At 41.2% G+C, this 15,872-nt stretch overlaps 1 protein-coding gene across 6 annotated transcripts in view; it reads left to right on the top strand.

Moving 5' to 3' along the window:
* EFCAB6 (EF-hand calcium binding domain 6) overlaps nucleotides 1–15,872 on the top strand; it is a 249,329-nt gene that overhangs the window by 9,964 nt on the left and 223,493 nt on the right. For 4 of the 6 annotated variants that reach the window (XM_040490605.1, XM_040490604.1, XM_040490609.1 and 1 more), the window contains exon 3: nucleotides 15,046–15,191. The exons of the other annotated variants lie outside the window; for them this stretch is intronic. In XM_040490605.1, the coding sequence (XP_040346539.1) occupies nucleotides 15,046–15,191 (146 nt within the window). The remainder of the gene's footprint in view (nucleotides 1–15,045; nucleotides 15,192–15,872) is intronic. 6 annotated transcript variants of the gene reach the window in all.

Here is a 15,872-nt window from a genome sequence, read left to right on the forward strand (position 1 = left end):
GTGCAGGGGAGGGGCAGAGAGAGAGGAAAGAGAGACTCTCAAGCAGTCTCTGCACTGTCAGTGCAGAGTTAGACGCCGGGCTGGATCCCATGAACCATGAGATCGTGGCCTGACCGGAAATGAGAGTTGGATGCTCAACCGACTGAGCACCCCCACCCCGGGCGCCCTTGTGAAAACACGTTTTTATATCATTGTGTTCATAGTACTTTTTCTCTTAACATTGTTCTAAACACGTTTTTATGTTTCGACATACTTATAATTGTTATTTATGCTACTCCATTAAAGCATGTTAACGTTGAGAGGTTTGTGTTATATTTTGAGTTTGATTTCTGAGTTTGTGTGGATGTGTCTTGTAGTGTGGGTGGGGGTAGGCTTGGAATTCATGCTGTAAGGGGAGGTATTGGTTAAAATGAGGTTTGGGAAGGGGCGCCTGGGTGGCTCATTTGGTTAAGCATCCGACTTGGGCTCAGGTCATGATCTCGCGGTCTGTGAGTTCGAGCCCCACGTCGGGCTCTGTGGTAACAGCTCAGGGCCTGGAGCCTGCTAAAAGATTCTGTGTCTCCCTCTCTCTCTGACCCTTCCCATCTCGAGCTCTCTCTCTCTCTCTCTCTCTCTCTCTCAAAAATAAACATTAAAAAAAATGAGATTTGGGAGGAAGGTGAGAGCCTGTATGGGGTTCTGGGGAGAGCATGAGCAGGGGGGACCCTTGGTGGAGGAAGCCCGTGGCTCAGACATGTGGAGCCACAGGCCCTGGAGGCAGGTCACTTAATAACCACGGATTCTTTCTGCTAAATTGAATTCGGTTGACTGGCTAAATTGTTTTTTACGATACCCTATCATTTGGAATATATTTGTAAATCAGCTTGCATTCTTGTAATCCCTGTGTTTAGAACAGTAGACAAGGGGTTGCCAGCTGAGTCTAAGAGAGTGAGGGGGGTGTGAGGCTGGGATGGAGGAGGCAGCACAAACCCCGGAATCCTAATATTTGATTAGATTATTATGTAGACGACTCACTTTTAATTTTCCACATGTTCTTTTAAGTAGGTTGCAGAATTGTGGGGCACTTTGGGCAATGCAAGGTACCCCTTCTTGAGTATTGACAGATTTTCTCATCTGTGCGTTTCTATGAGAAGACACACAAATCACTCATGCACGAATGCAAGTGCATACACACACACACACACACACACACACACACACACACACACACACAGCCCTGGCTCAACTGGGCAAAAAGCCTAACGTTAAATTCAGGAGAGTTCAAGTCTTGGCCTCATGAGTCAATTTGGCTTTTCTCTCTCTGTATTCACCGATCGTCAGCAAAATAGGTGCTCAGTTATTGCTAGGCGGGTCTACATGGAATCGCTTTGGTGTAATGTTTGTGGTCTTTTACTTCATTTTGATATTAAGCAGGGAACTTTACGGAGCCCCCTTCAAAAACTATAGACTCATAAATCAGCTTCTGGGTCTTCTGACCCAACGGTTTCAGCTTGTTAATGCACACTTGGCTGGGTCAGCCCCAACCCCCGAGTTTCCAATTGGTTGGTCTGGGTGGGGCCAGATAAAATGCCTCTCTAGAAAGGTTCTAGGTGATGCTGATATTGTTGGTTCAGGGACCACATTTTGAGAACTACTCGTTTAAAGCTACCTATCTGCCTGTGTGTCTGCTTCAACAGCCTTTTAAAAAATTTTTTAAATTTATTTTGAGAGAGAGAGAGGGCATGCATGTGCATGAGTGGGGGAGGAGCAGAGAGAGAGGGAGAGAGACAATTCAAGCAGGTTCTGCACTGTCACTGCAGAGCCCGACATGGGGCTTGATCCCATGAACCACTAGATCATGACCTGAGCTGAAATCAAGAGTTGGGCGCTCAACCAACTGGTCACCCAGGCGCCCATGCAACAGCCTTTTAAAACCATGGCATTTCTGGGGCGCCTGGGTGGCTCAGTCGGTTAAGCGTCCGACTTTGGCTCAGGTCACGGTCTCACGGTCTGTGAGTTCGAGCCCCGTGTCGGGCTCTGTGCTGATAGCTCGGAGCCTGGAGCCTGCCTTGGATTCTGTGTCTCCCTCTCTGCCCCTCCCCACTCATGCTCTGTCTCTCTCTGTCTCAAAAATAAATAAATGTTAAAAAAAAATAAAAAAAACCCATGGCATTTCTGCATAAGGAATCTACAAATGAACTAGCTTTCCCCTCACCTTGACATGAACTGACAGTGGCGTCTCTTGGGAAAGGTCTTTAATCTAACCCCAGAGCAAGAGTGATTCAGTGCACATCCTGAGCAACTCGAGGACAGGAAGTTGCTAAGTTTCTACATGCCGCCTCAGTGCTATTGCACTTGCTGTGGGTAGGCCTGCTCCTGTGCTTGAAAAACATGCCGCGTTTTCCTAAAATCCTGAGTTAGATGGTGAGCAGTTGGAGGTTGGACTGCACCCTCCTCCCTCCGTCCCTCCACCCTCACCCATGTGCGGCCTGCAGCATTTGCTCAAGAATGAATTGCCAAGGGGGTAGTTGCTTGGAAACTGCTGATACCGCGAATGTCCATGTTGAACACCAAACAGGCTCCATGGTCACAGCTACCTGGATCTGGCTCTTTGGAATATCCGTATAGTAAGTGACGTCTCTCTGGCTTTTATGATCCTGCAATTGGTAGAAACTGGAACCAGAGAAGACCCAACAGGTCACAGACCGTTCTCCTGCTGGAAGAGGATTATTCCCTGCGGTGTGCTCAGTGGCATTAGGAAGAATTACTTTTCATATGATTATTATTTTTTTTTTCCTGCTGTCTTCAACTAAGTGTTTCTTGAATTGAATCGCTTTGTATTCAAGTAATAAAATGCACAACAGGCAGTACATTTCTGGGTGATTATCTCACTCCTCAGGTGGTGTAATAAGGCACGAGGCCAAGGCCCTGGCATGCCTTATTGTTATTAGGAAGGGAATTTATGGATAAAATAAAGCAAGCAGTTATTTGCATCAGCAGTAACCACAACAAGGAATGCAATTATGGCAGGTCCTCCTCACGTGTGTGCAGAGCAGGGTGAGGCGGGGCGGGGAGGGGGGTGCGGTGAGTGCTCCCTAACCAGCCATACAGCTCGGGTAACCAGAGATTTGCCCCCTCCTGCAAGGAGCTTGTTAGGAATTGTGTAAAAAACAACAGGAAGGCCTTGGCCACAGACAGCCGTATGAACTTGGTACCTGGGATGAGCTCTCCCCCGGGCCCGCTCTGGGCTTAGCAGCTGCGTCGTCCTGGACACCTTGCTGGCCTATCCTGAGTGTCGGCGTCACCACTGATGAAATGGCGTCGCCACTGATGAAGTGCAGCCAGTGGCTGGGCATGAGGAGGGTTCAGTGGTGGGTTTTCATGAATCTTAAGCACATTTCCTGGCTCAAAGTAAGCCGCCAATAAATGCTAATGGAATTAGAATTTTTTTCCTTCTTTTTAAAAATTTTTTAAAAAATTTAATTCCAAGTTCGTTAACATACAGTGTACCAATAATTTCAGGAATAGAATGTAGTGATTCATCACTTACGTATAACGCCCAGTGCTCATCCCAGCAGGTGCCCTCCTTAATGCTCCTCACCCCTTTAGCCTTTCCCCCTACCCAACGCCCCGCCAGCAACCTTCAGTTTGTTCTGTGTATTTAAGAATCTCTTATGGTTTGTCTTCCTCTCTGTTCTTGCATTATTTTTGCTTCCCTTCCCTTATGTTCATCTGTCTTGTATCTTAAATTCCCCATATGAGTGAAGTCATGTATTTGTCTTTCTCTGACTGACTTATTTCACTTAGCATAGTACACTCTAGTTCCATCCACGTTGTTGCAAATGGCCAGGTTTCATTCTTTTTGATCGCCAAGTGATAGTCCCTTGTATGTATAGGTATATACACATATAAATATGTATGTGTATCTCATCTTCTCTATCCATTCATCGGTTGATGGACATTTGGGCTCTTTCCATACTTCAGCTCTTGTCGATAGCGCTGCTATAAACATTGGGGTGCTTGTGCCCCCTTTGAATCAGCACTCCTGTATCCTTTGGATAATGACCTAGTCGTGTACAATTGTGGAGTCACGGGGAGTTCTATTTTGAACTTTGTGAGGAAACTCCATACCATTTTCCAGAGTGACTGGACCAGTTTGCATTCCCACCAGCAGTGCAAAAGGGTTCCTCTTTCTCCGCATCCTCGCCAACATCTGTTGTTGCCTGAGTTGTTAGTTTTAGCCATTCTGACAGGTGTTGAAGTCTGACATTGTGATGCTTCCTGCTTTGGTTTTCTTTTTCAGGATGGCTCTGGCTATTCAGGGTCTCTTCTGGTTCCATACAAATTTTAGGATTGTTTGTTCTAGCTTTGTAAAGAATGCTTGTGTTATTTTGATATAGATTGCATTGGATATGTAGATTTCTTTGGGTAGTATTAACATATTAATAGTATTTGTTCCTCCCATCCATGAGCATGGAATATTTTTCTGGTTTTTTGTGTCTTCTTCAATTTCTTTCATAAGCTTTCTATAGTTTTCTGTGTACAGAGTTTTCACCTCTTTGGTTAGGTTTATTCCTAGGCATTTTATGGTTTTTGATACGTTGTAAATGGGATTGATTCCTTGATTTCTCTTTCTTCTGCTTTATTATTGGTGTATAGAAATGCAGCCGATTTCTGAACATTGATTTTATATCCCGCAACTTTGCTGAATTCATGAATCAGTTCTAGCAGTATTTTGATGGAGTCTTTGGGTTTTCCACATAGAATATGTTGTCTGCAAAGAGTGAAAGTCTGACTTCCTCCTTGTCAATTTGGATGCCTTTTATTTCTTCGTGTCGTTTGATTGTTGAGGCTAGGACTTCCAACACTATGTTGAATAACTGTGGCGAGAGTGGACATCTTTGTCGTGTTCCTGACCTTAGGGGGAACGCTGTCCGTTTTTCCCCATTGAGAATGATATTAGCGGTGAATCTTTTGTATACGGCCCTTATGATCTCGAGGTGTGATCCTTATATCCCTATTTTCTTGAGGGTTTGTTTTTTTCAAGAAAGGTTGCTGTATTTTATCAAATGCTTTTTCAGCATCTATTGAGAGGATCATGTGGTTCTTACCCTTTCTTTTGTTAATATGATGTATCACATTGATTGATTTGTGGATATTGAACTAGGCCTGCATCCCAGGAATAAATCCCACTTGACTGTGGTGAATAATTCTTTTAATGTATTCTTGGATCCAGTTTGCTAGTATCTTGCTGGGAATTTTTCATCCATGTTCCTCAGGGAAATCGGTCTGTAGTTCTCTTGTTTAGTAGAGTCTTTATCTGATTTTGGAATCCAGGTAATGCTGGCCTTGTAGAATGAATTTGGAGGTTTTCCTTCCATTTCTATTTTTTGGAACAGCTTCAAAAGAATAGGTGTTAACTCTTCTTTAAATGTTTGGTAGAATTCCCCTGGAAAGCCATCTGGCCCTGGACTTTTGTTTGTTGGGAGGTTTTTGATTACTGATTCAATTTCCTTACTGGTTATGGGTCTGTTCAAATTTTCTCTTTCTTCCTGTTTCAGCTTTGGTAGTTTATATGTTTCTAGGAATTTGTCCATTTCTCCCAGATTACCCAATTTGTTGGCATATAGTTGCTCATAATATTCTCTTATTATCATGTGTATTTCTGCAGTGGTGGTTGTGATCTCTCCTCTTTCATTCGTGATTTTATTTATTTGGGTCCTTTCAGTTTTCTTTTTGATCAATCTGGCTAGAGGTTTATCAATTTTGTTAATTCTTTCAAAGAACCAGTTCCTGGTTTCATTGATCTCTTCTACTGTTTTTTGATTTCAATATCACCGATTTCTGCTCTAATCTTTATTATTTCCCTTCTCCTGCTGGTTTTGGGCTTTATTTGCTGTTTTTTTTCTCCAGCTCTTTTAGGTGTAAGGTTAGGTTGTGTATTTGAGACCTTTCTTCCTTCTTTAGGAAGTCCTGGTATGCTATATGCTTCCCTCTTATGACCACCTTCACTGCATCCCAGAGGCTTGGGCTGTTGTGTTTTCATTTTCATTGGCTTCCATGTACTTTTTAATTTCCTCTTTAATTTCTTGGTTAACCCTTTCATTCTTTAGCAGGATGTTCTTTAATCTCCAATTATTCATGGTCTTTCCAGATTTTTTTCTTGTGATTGATTTCGAGTTTCATAGCATTGTGGTCTGAAAATATGCAAGGTATGGTCTCGATCTTTTTGTATCTGTTGAGGGCTGATTTGTGATCCAGTATGTGATCTATTCTGGAGAAAGTTCCATGTGCACTTGAGAAGAATGTGTATTCTGCTGCTTTAGGATGAAACATTCTGAATGTATCTGTTAAGTCCATCTGGTCCGGTTGTCATTCAGAGCCATTGTTTCCTTGTTGAGTTTCTGCTTAGATGATCTGTCCACTGTTGTAAATGGGGTGTTGAAGTCCCCTACTATTATGTCATTATTATCAATGAGTTTATTTATGTTTGTGATTAATTGATTTATGTATTTGGGTGCTTTCACATTGGGGGCCTAAGTATTTACAATGTTTAGATATTATTGTTGGATAGACCCCTTAATTATGATATAATGCCCTTCTTCAGTCTTTATTTTAAAATCTAGTTTGTCTGATATAAATATGACTACTCCACCTTTCTTTTGGTGACCATTAGCATGATAGATGGTTCTCCATCCCCTTACTTTCAACCTGCAGGTGTCTTTGGTCTAAAATGAGTCTCTTGTAAGCAGCATGTAGATCGGTCTTATTTTCTTATCTGTTCTGATACCCTGTGTCTTTTGATTGGAGTGTTTAGTCCATTGACATTTAGGGTGAAAGATACGAATTTAGCGCCATTGTGTTGCCTGTTGAGTTCGTGTTTCTGATGATGTTCTCTGGTCCTTTCTAGTCTTTGTTGCTTTTGGTCTGTTTTGTTTTGTTTTGCCTTTTCTCCACTCAAAGTGTCCCCCTTAAAATTTCTTGCAGGGCAGGTTTAGTGGTCACGAATTCATTTAGTTTTTGTTTGTCTGGGAAACTCTTTATGTCTTCTTCTATTTTTAATGACAGCCTTGCTGGATAAAGAATTCTTGGCTGCATATTTTTCCAATTCAGCTCCTTGGATATATCCTGCTACTCCTTTCTGGCCTGCCAAGTTTCTGTGGCTAGGTCTGCTGTGAATCTGATCTATCCTCCCTTATAGGTTAAGGACTTTTTTCCCCTTGCTGTTTTCATAATTCTTTCCTTGTCTGTGTATCTTGAGAATTAGACTGTGATTTGCCTTGGAGATGGTCAGTTTTTGTTGAATCCAATGGGAGTTCTCTGTGCTTCTTGGATTTTAATGTCTGTTTCCTTCACCAGACTAGGAATGTTTTCCACTGTAATTTGCTCACATAAACCTGTCTCTTTTTCTCTCTCTTCATTTTTGGGACTCCTATGATTTGGATGTTACTCATTTTTAATAAGTCACTGAGTTCTCTAAGTCTTGTATCATGATCTTTTGCCTTTGTTTCCCACTTTTTTTCTGCTTCATTATTCTCCATAATTTTATCTTCTAAATCACTGATTTGCTGCTCTACTTCATCCATCCTTGCCATTGTGGTACCCATTCTGGATTGCGTTTTGTTTATAGCAATTTTTTTCTTTTTTTTAAAAAAATTATAATTTATTGTCAAACTGGCTAACATACAGTGTGTAAAGTGTGCTCTTGGTTTTTGGGGTCGATTCCCTTGGTTCATCACTTACATACGTCATCCAGTGCTCATCCCAACAAGTGCCCTCCTCAATGCCCATCGCCCATTTTCCCCTCTCCCCTACCCCCCGCCCAATCCACCCTCAGTTTGTTCTCTGTATTTAAGAGTCTCTTATGCTTTGCCTCCCTCCATCTCTGTTTGTAACTATTTTTTCCCCTTCCCTTCCCCCATGGTCTTCTGTTAAGTTTCTCAAGATCCACATATGAGTGAAAACATATGATATCTGTCCTTCTCTGACTGACTTATTTCACTTAGCATAATTCGGTTATAGCATTTTTAATTTCATCTAGACTAGATCTTATTTCTTTCATCTCCGCAGAAAGGGACTCTCTGCTTTTTTTCAACCCCAGCTAGTATTCTTATTATGGTTCTCAATTCTAGCTCAAACATCTTGCTTATATCTGTGTTGATTAAGCCCCTTGCTGTCATTTCTGCCTCTGCTTTGTTTTTGGGTGAATTCCTTCACTTTGTCATTTTGGAGGAAGAAAAAAATTAAAATAAAAATTAAAAAATTAAAAACAAAACAAAAAAAATCAAAGAAATGAAGCTAGATCCTAGGTGGGTGTGTTTGGTCAAGCTTGTTGAAAGAAGCTTGATAGAATAAAGAAAAAAGGAAAAGAAAAGAAAAAATTAAAAAAATTTATATAATAAAATAGAATAAAATGAAATTAAATAAAACATTTAAAAAATAAAGCAAAAAAAAAAATAAAATTTTCTCTTTCTATACCAGTGGTTTTGGGGGACAGATTTGCTCAGCCCCCTGTAAGTGTTTTCACTCTTTCTCTCTTCTTCTCTCCAGCCACTTATGGGGAGTGCTTTTCTTGAACAATCCTGATGTGCCACATTCTCTCCCTTTCCCTTTCTCTGTCCTCTCTGCAAAACAACTCCCTACCCTCCACAGCTTTTCTTTCCTCCAGTTCACCTCTCTGTAATGCGTACCTGCCAAGTTCTGTGGCTCAAGTTATGCAGATTGTTGTGTTAATCCTCAGATCAATTTCCTAGGTGCTTAAAATGGTTTGGTGCTTATCTGGCTGCATTTCGGGGACAAGACAAGCTCAGGGTCTCCGTGCTGTGCTGCCATATTCTGAAACCTTTTTTTTTCCTTCTTAAAATTCTTCATGAACTTGAGTTTCTGGTCTCTTCACTTCCTTAGTTTTGTGCAATTATTTCAGAGACACCAAGAATTCCCATCATTCTTGGGGCCCCTTTCTGGACAATATGTGCACGTGATGCCCCTTGCTGTATAGCACTTGCTTTTCAAAACCTTGCCCCCAATTAAATCCAACTCTCCACTTCCGTGGGTCTGGTTCTTGAGTTCATGTCCATGGACCTTGGATGGGCTATTCCAACTCCTTGCCCGTCATTCTTCATCTCCCACCTCACGCCCCCTTGCCATCTCTTCTGGACCACTTTTTACTTTTTGTCCCGGATGCCTATCCCATCCTCACTGATGCTGATGGCCCAATCTCCCATTTCACAGAGGACATAGACACGAGCTGGAGGGAAGCAACATGCACTCTCCTCACCGCATCTGTGTCTACTGTCTTCTCCTTCGTCACAAGTGATGAACTGAGTGTGCTCCTCAGAAGGCTCATCCATGGGATGAGATCCTGCCTCCACTGGTGAACCCATGGGAACTGGTGACCCCTCCTTTCAGTCCTGCTTCATTATTCTTTGCCTTGTCATTGGATCACTACCAGAAGTCTTTATAGCTGCTTCCAGTTCTCCTGTCTTAAAGACATTTCTTCTTCGACCTTCATGCCTCCTTCAGTTACCACACTGTTGCTCTGCTTTAAAGCAGAGATTCTTTTACTCTGAGTTTATGTGTACCTTGATTAGGCTCCCCCTCTAACTTCCCAGTTCCACCAGCCTTGTACCTCTTGGGGTGATCAGTACTGGTTGCATGGCTTGATCCGAAGGGCAATTTTTGGTCCTTATCTTCAATGATGATCACTGTAGCTTTTGACAGGTACCATGACTCCCTCCTTGAAATATGTTCCTCGCTCAATTTCCAGGACACTTCAGTCTCCTGGTTTTTCTCGTTTCTCATTGGAGCTCTTTTTCATCTTTTGCTGGTTCCTCCTCATCTTCTTGAACTCTGAATGTTGGAATACCCCAAAGCTCAGCTCTGACATGTTTTCTCTTTTTACACCTGCTTTCATGGTGGGCTGATCTGACATCATGCCTTATTTCCATTATATGCTGACAGTCCTCACACTTGTATCTCCAGTCACAGACTCTTCCCCAGACTCAAGCTCCAATATCCAACTGCCTATTCAGTATCTCCCCTGGGAAAATGAACAGGTATCTCCAACTCAACATGTGCAGAATGAAACTTTCGATCTTCCCCTCAAAAGCTGTCCTTTCCCATCTCAGTTAATGGCCACTTCCTTCAGCCTTTGTCTTGCATGCCAGATCAAATCTATAAGATAATACAATTGACCTTGCCTTCAGAACATATTTAGAATATGACCATTTCTCAACACTTTTACCAAAACGACCCTGGTCCAGGCCACCGTCTTTTCTTGCATGCATTATTTCAGTAGACTTATAATTGATCCCCCTGTTTCCTCCCCTGCCTCTATAAGTCTGTTCTTGACATGTAGTCAGAGGGATCCTTTAAATGCAAAGGCCAGATCATAACCCTGTACATAGTTCTCTTCTCTGTATATAACCCTCAAATGGCTTCACATATCACTCATGGAGAGAGCCCAGCCATCACAGAAGCCTATGTGGTTTTCTTCTGTCTGACCTCCTGTTGTCTCTTTGTCTTCCCAATGGCATTGTTCTCTTCCTGGTTTCTGTCAGATCAGTGTTACCTAGTCCTCCCCACCCCCCGCTGCATTTGTCTTCACAGTACTTAACCACTTGTATCATTCACTTATTTATTGTTTGTCTTCCAGGACTAGAATATAAGGCCCACCACGTCCATGATTTTGTGTTTTGTTCATTGAACCCCAGACTTCTAGAAGGAAGCTCATTAAATATATTTTGGCTCTGTGAACACATACCAAGCCATGTTCTTCTGTAAATTTACCCATGCTATGATTCTAGGTTTCAGTTGAATTTAACTAGTTGAATAAAGATGTATGTGGGACTCCGCTGTCAGCCTCACATGGCTTCAAGCCCTGGTATTGTCCCGGCTCACAGGGACCTGTGTAAATAAGGCAGGTCTAGACCAATACCATGCTAGGAAGTCAGGGGCTGCCCAAAGAGAGGTAAACCAGAGCACCAGCCAGTGTGTATTTCTTTAACGTTAAAAAAAAAATTCTGATTCATTTCTTCAATCCTGTAAACTTGAGATTCTTAAAATCTAGGGCTTTAGATATATTGTCTAGTCTGGTTCTTCATTCTCAAATAGTGCCACACACATGTATCTATTTTTGAATATTAAATAATTGTGCACTTGCATTTAAAGGTGAAGTCTAATAGAGAAAACTTCTTCCCTCCCCTTCCCTTTGAAGGTTTGCTAAGTTAGGAGCCTCAGACAAGTGATGTTATAAAACTTACTTGTGCCGCTAGAGCTGGATGCCTTTTATTTCCTTTTTTTACCAAATTGCTCTGGCTAGGACCTTCAGTACAATGTTGAATAGAAGTGGTGAGAGCAGACATCCTTGCCTTGTTCCTGATTTTAGGGGGAAGGCTTTCAAGTTTTGTTCTTTTACCACTCTGTACTATGGTAGCTGTTGGTTTTTTACTCATGCCCTTTGTTGGGTCAAGGAAGTTCCCTTCTATTCCTAGCTTGTTGAGTGTGAGTATCAAGAAAAGGTATAAGATTTTGTGAAATGCTTTTTCTGCATCTATTGAGGTGATAATTTTTTTTTAATTGTATTAATGTGGCGTATTACAGTGACTGCTTTCTATATGTTCAATCACCCTTGAGTGCCTGGGATAATCTCACCTGTTCATGACGTCTAATTCTTTTTTAATGTCACTGGATTTGTTTGCAAGTATTTTGTTGAAGATTTTTCCTATATTCCTAAGGAATATTGGTCTTTAGCTTTCTTTAATTATGACTCTGTCTGGATTTGGTAATGCTAGCCTCACAGAATTGTGTTGGGATGTGTTCCCTCTTATCTGTTTTTTTTTTTCCATTTGTTTGTTTGTTTTGGAAGAGTTTGTGAGGGATTAATTGGTTTTAATTATTCTTTAAATGTTTCATAGAACATACCAGTGAACCCATTTGGTCCTGGGCTTTTTTTTTGCAGGAAGTTTTTGATTTCTCATTTAATTTCTTTACTTGGTATAGGCTATTCAGATTTTCTATTTCTTCTTCAGTCAGTTTCAGTAGCTTGTGTCTTTCTATTTTGTGTAGATTAGCTAATTCATTGGCATACAATTGTTCTAGCATTCCCTTATCCTTTTTGTTTTTATCCTTATCATTTTTTCTTAGAAAATCTAGCCAGAAATGTCTCAATTTTGCTAATCTTTTCAAAGAACTAACTCTGTTTGTTCTCTCTTTTCAATTTCATTTATTTCTGCTCTAATCTTTATTATTTCCTTTATTCTGTTTATTTGGGCTCAGCTTACTCTTATTTTTCTAGTTTCTTAAAGAACAAGATTAAGTTATTGATTTGAGGTTTTCTTCTTTTAAAAAATAATGCAGGCATTTACAGCTGTCAATTCCCCTCTTAAGCACTACATCCCATAATTTTTGGCATGTGTGCCTTCATTTTCATCCATCCAAAAGTATTTGCTAATTTCACTTGTGTTTTTTTGTTTTTTGTTTTTTTTTCCCGTTTGGTCCGTTGGGGTTATTTAAGAGTGTGTTATTTAGTTTTGACATATCTGTGAATTCCTCAATTTCTTTCTGTTATGGATTTCTAATTTCATTCCAGTGTAGTTAGAGAACATCCTTTGATTATTCATATATTTAAAAATTTTTAAGACTTGTTTTATGTGCTAACATATGATTGAATAATGTTCCATGTGCACTTGAGAAGAGTGTATATTCTACCATTGTTGGGTGGAGTGTTCTTTACATGCCCGTTAGGTCTAATTGGTTTATAGTGCTGTTCAAGTCCTCTATTATTGATTTGTACAGTTGTTCTATCCACTATTAAAAGTGGCCATTGAAGTCTTCAGCTATTATTGTTCAGATGTCAGTTTCTCCTTTCAGTTTTATCAGTTTTTGCTTCATGTATATTGGGGCTCTATTATTGGGTGCATATGTGTTTATGTTACCTTAATTTATGCTTTTTCTAATGCTCCTCTTTTTTATGTAACTTTAAGTTTCTGACTTGTATAATTCTTCCTTCTTTCTGAAGAATTTAACCTTTTTTTTTTTAATTTTTTTTTTCAACGTTTATTTATTTTTGGGACAGAGAGAGACAGAGCATGAACGGGCGAGGGGCAGAGAGAGAGGGAGACACAGAATCAGAAACAGGCTCCAGGCTCTGAGCCATCAGCCCAGAGCCCGACGCGGGGCTCGAACTCACGGACCGTGAGATTGTGACCTGGTTGAAGTCGGACGCCCAACCGACTGCGCCACCCAGGCGCCCCTAACCTTTTTTTTTTTTAAAGCAGGCTTGCTGATGACTTATCCTCAGTTTTTGTTTGTGTAAGAAAGTATTATTTGCCTTTAACTTTTGAAGGATAATTTTTCTGGATACAGAATTCTAGGTTGGTAGGTTTTTTTCCCTTTCTACACTAAATGTTTCACCTCACTGTTTCCTAGCTTGCATGGTTTCTAAAGGTATGTATGTATATATGAGTCTTTCTTTTTTCTTTCTTTCTTTTTTTCTTTCTTTCTTTCTTTCTTTCTTTCTTTCTTTCTTTCTTTTCTTCTTTCTTCATGTTTCATAATTTTTTATTGAAAACTAGACATTTTAAATAATGTGGCAATTTTTGAAACATTCTTTCCACTTGTCAAATTTTTGTTTTTGTTTAGTGACTCCTCTCCCTCTCCCTCTCCCTCTCCCTCTCCCTCTCCCTCTCCCTCTCCCTCTCCCTCTCTGTCTCCCTCTCCTCAGCTTCACACTCAGCACAGAGCCCAGTGCAGAGCTTGGACTCAAGCCAGGAGATCAAGACCTAGCTGAAATCAACAGCAACCCACTGAGCCACCCAGGAGCCCCTGTATAGTGACTTTTCTAAACTGACTTTGTAAAGTCTGTATTTTTTGTCACATATGACCATTGAAGTGTCTGATTGGTTAGTTTAGTGATCAGCTCATGATTGGACAGAGATTTCCTTAAATGCCTGCAAATAATAGTCTTCCAGTCTTTGCTGAGGGGCTCTTTGTGTGTATTTGAGTGTTCCTTTAATACTCTGATGGGCAGTTTAGAGACCTACCCTAGGCTTCATTTCCTGCTTGTGCAGAGCCCCAAGGTCAGCCCCAAAGTAAGAGTTTAGGGCCTGCTCCATTCTTTCCTGAGCAAGCACACAGCCCTGGGCTTGTTCACAGCTCTATATGTGTGAGTGGCTTTCTAGACTCCCAAGAATATGTGGGAGCTTCCCTATGGACATCTCATTCCCTAGATTTCCCTTTAAGGTTTTTTTGTTAGTCTATTATTTGCTCCATCTCTTATCTGATCCTTTAGGCAGCTAGAAGCCTAGACAACAGTTGCCTCTGATTTTTTTCAACAAATGCCTTTTGACAATTTCTTGTAATGGTGCTTGAAGGAGCACCAACCCCATTCTCCCCTTTCCAGCGATTGGCAGACTGCTGGATTTTCACTGAAATTGCAGGCTGTTGGTTTCAAGGCTACTGCCTATTTGGGGGCGGGGCGGACGGGAGCAGGGGAAGTTGAAGTGCCACAAAACCTGGTGTTCATACTGAGATTCTGCCATTGTTTATGAATAAGGGCTCCCTAGATTTCTGCAAACCTTTGGTTAATTTCCAGAGTTCTGAAAAAGTTGGTTCTGACGAGTTTTGCCAGTTTTCTTTTTGTCTTCATGGAGGAGAGGATTTTCAGAGGTCCTTACTGAACCATTGTTGGTGGTCTTGCCGTCTGCTCTGCCTCTGGGATGGATATGCAGTGAGGCCCTTGAGGCGAGCATAGGGAATCCAAACTTTCCATCCTTACTCCCACCAAAGGAATGAGCCAGTGGTAGTCAAGATGCGGATGGATCTTCCTACCCAAGAACTTCCTTATTTCCCCATTTTTGAAAACTACTGGATCCACTGAAAACAATGAGTCTAAAATCATGATCTTGTGTTCATTTTAAGAAGAGTTTTTGAAACATTGGCAAGAAGGTCACGACTAGCATTGTTAGAGTCTCCAGCTGTCCTTTTGGAAGAGGAATAGGGAGGAGGTTGGCCACATTTGTAATGTGAGCTCAAAAGTAACGTACTCTGCTTTCTTTTATGTCACAGGGATTTAATGTGCAAAATGGCGGTTATACAGGACTGGCATATTTCGTATCCTCCCACACACAAGTTCATGAATTTAAGACCTCACTCTTCACCATGCAGAGTGTATTCAAGGAATGGTTTCCGACGTGTGTTTAGACCTTCTTCAAGTGAGTATTCGTGAAGAAATAATGCTAACGGTAGATATTACTTAAGTGTGTTTAGTATGTACCAGACTCTGTACAAAAGCTTCACATATCATTTAACCACACGCGACAGAGCTATGAAGTAGACTCTCTTACTGTCCCTATATTCTTTATGGGGAAACGGAGACACAGCTCGATCAAACCACTTGCCCAGAAGTTATATAGTTTTAAAGTGGCAGGATCAAGATTTGAACCCAGACAGTGTGATTCCAAAATTACCGTGTTCCCTAGTATATCTCCTTACTTAGTTTTTCTTCATTAGGGACTCTTTATTTTAGTAGTTTTAGGGTTACAGAGAAATGTAGCTGAAGTCCAGAGAGTTCCACACACCCCTTTACTCCTCATCCCCATTCCCTTCTATTGACATCTTGCATTAGTGAGGTGCATTTGCTACGATTGATGTGCTGTTATTGATATGTTGTTAGTGACCAAAGTCTGCAGTTTACAGTCGAGTTGTTCTTTGTGTTGTGCATCCTCTGGGTTTTAATAAACATATAATGGCACGTGTCCAGGATGACGATATCACATGGAATCATTTCACTGCGCCACAAAATCCCCTGTGGTCCACGCATTCATCCCTCCCTGCCCCTAATCGGGGCAACCACTGGTCTTCTTACTGTCTCCATAGTTTTGCCTTCTCAGAAT

This window comes from Herpailurus yagouaroundi, unplaced genomic scaffold (assembly GCF_014898765.1).
Source record: "Herpailurus yagouaroundi ecotype Mexico unplaced genomic scaffold, PumYag 182, whole genome shotgun sequence".
Taxonomy (NCBI): Eukaryota; Metazoa; Chordata; class Mammalia; order Carnivora; family Felidae; genus Herpailurus; species Herpailurus yagouaroundi.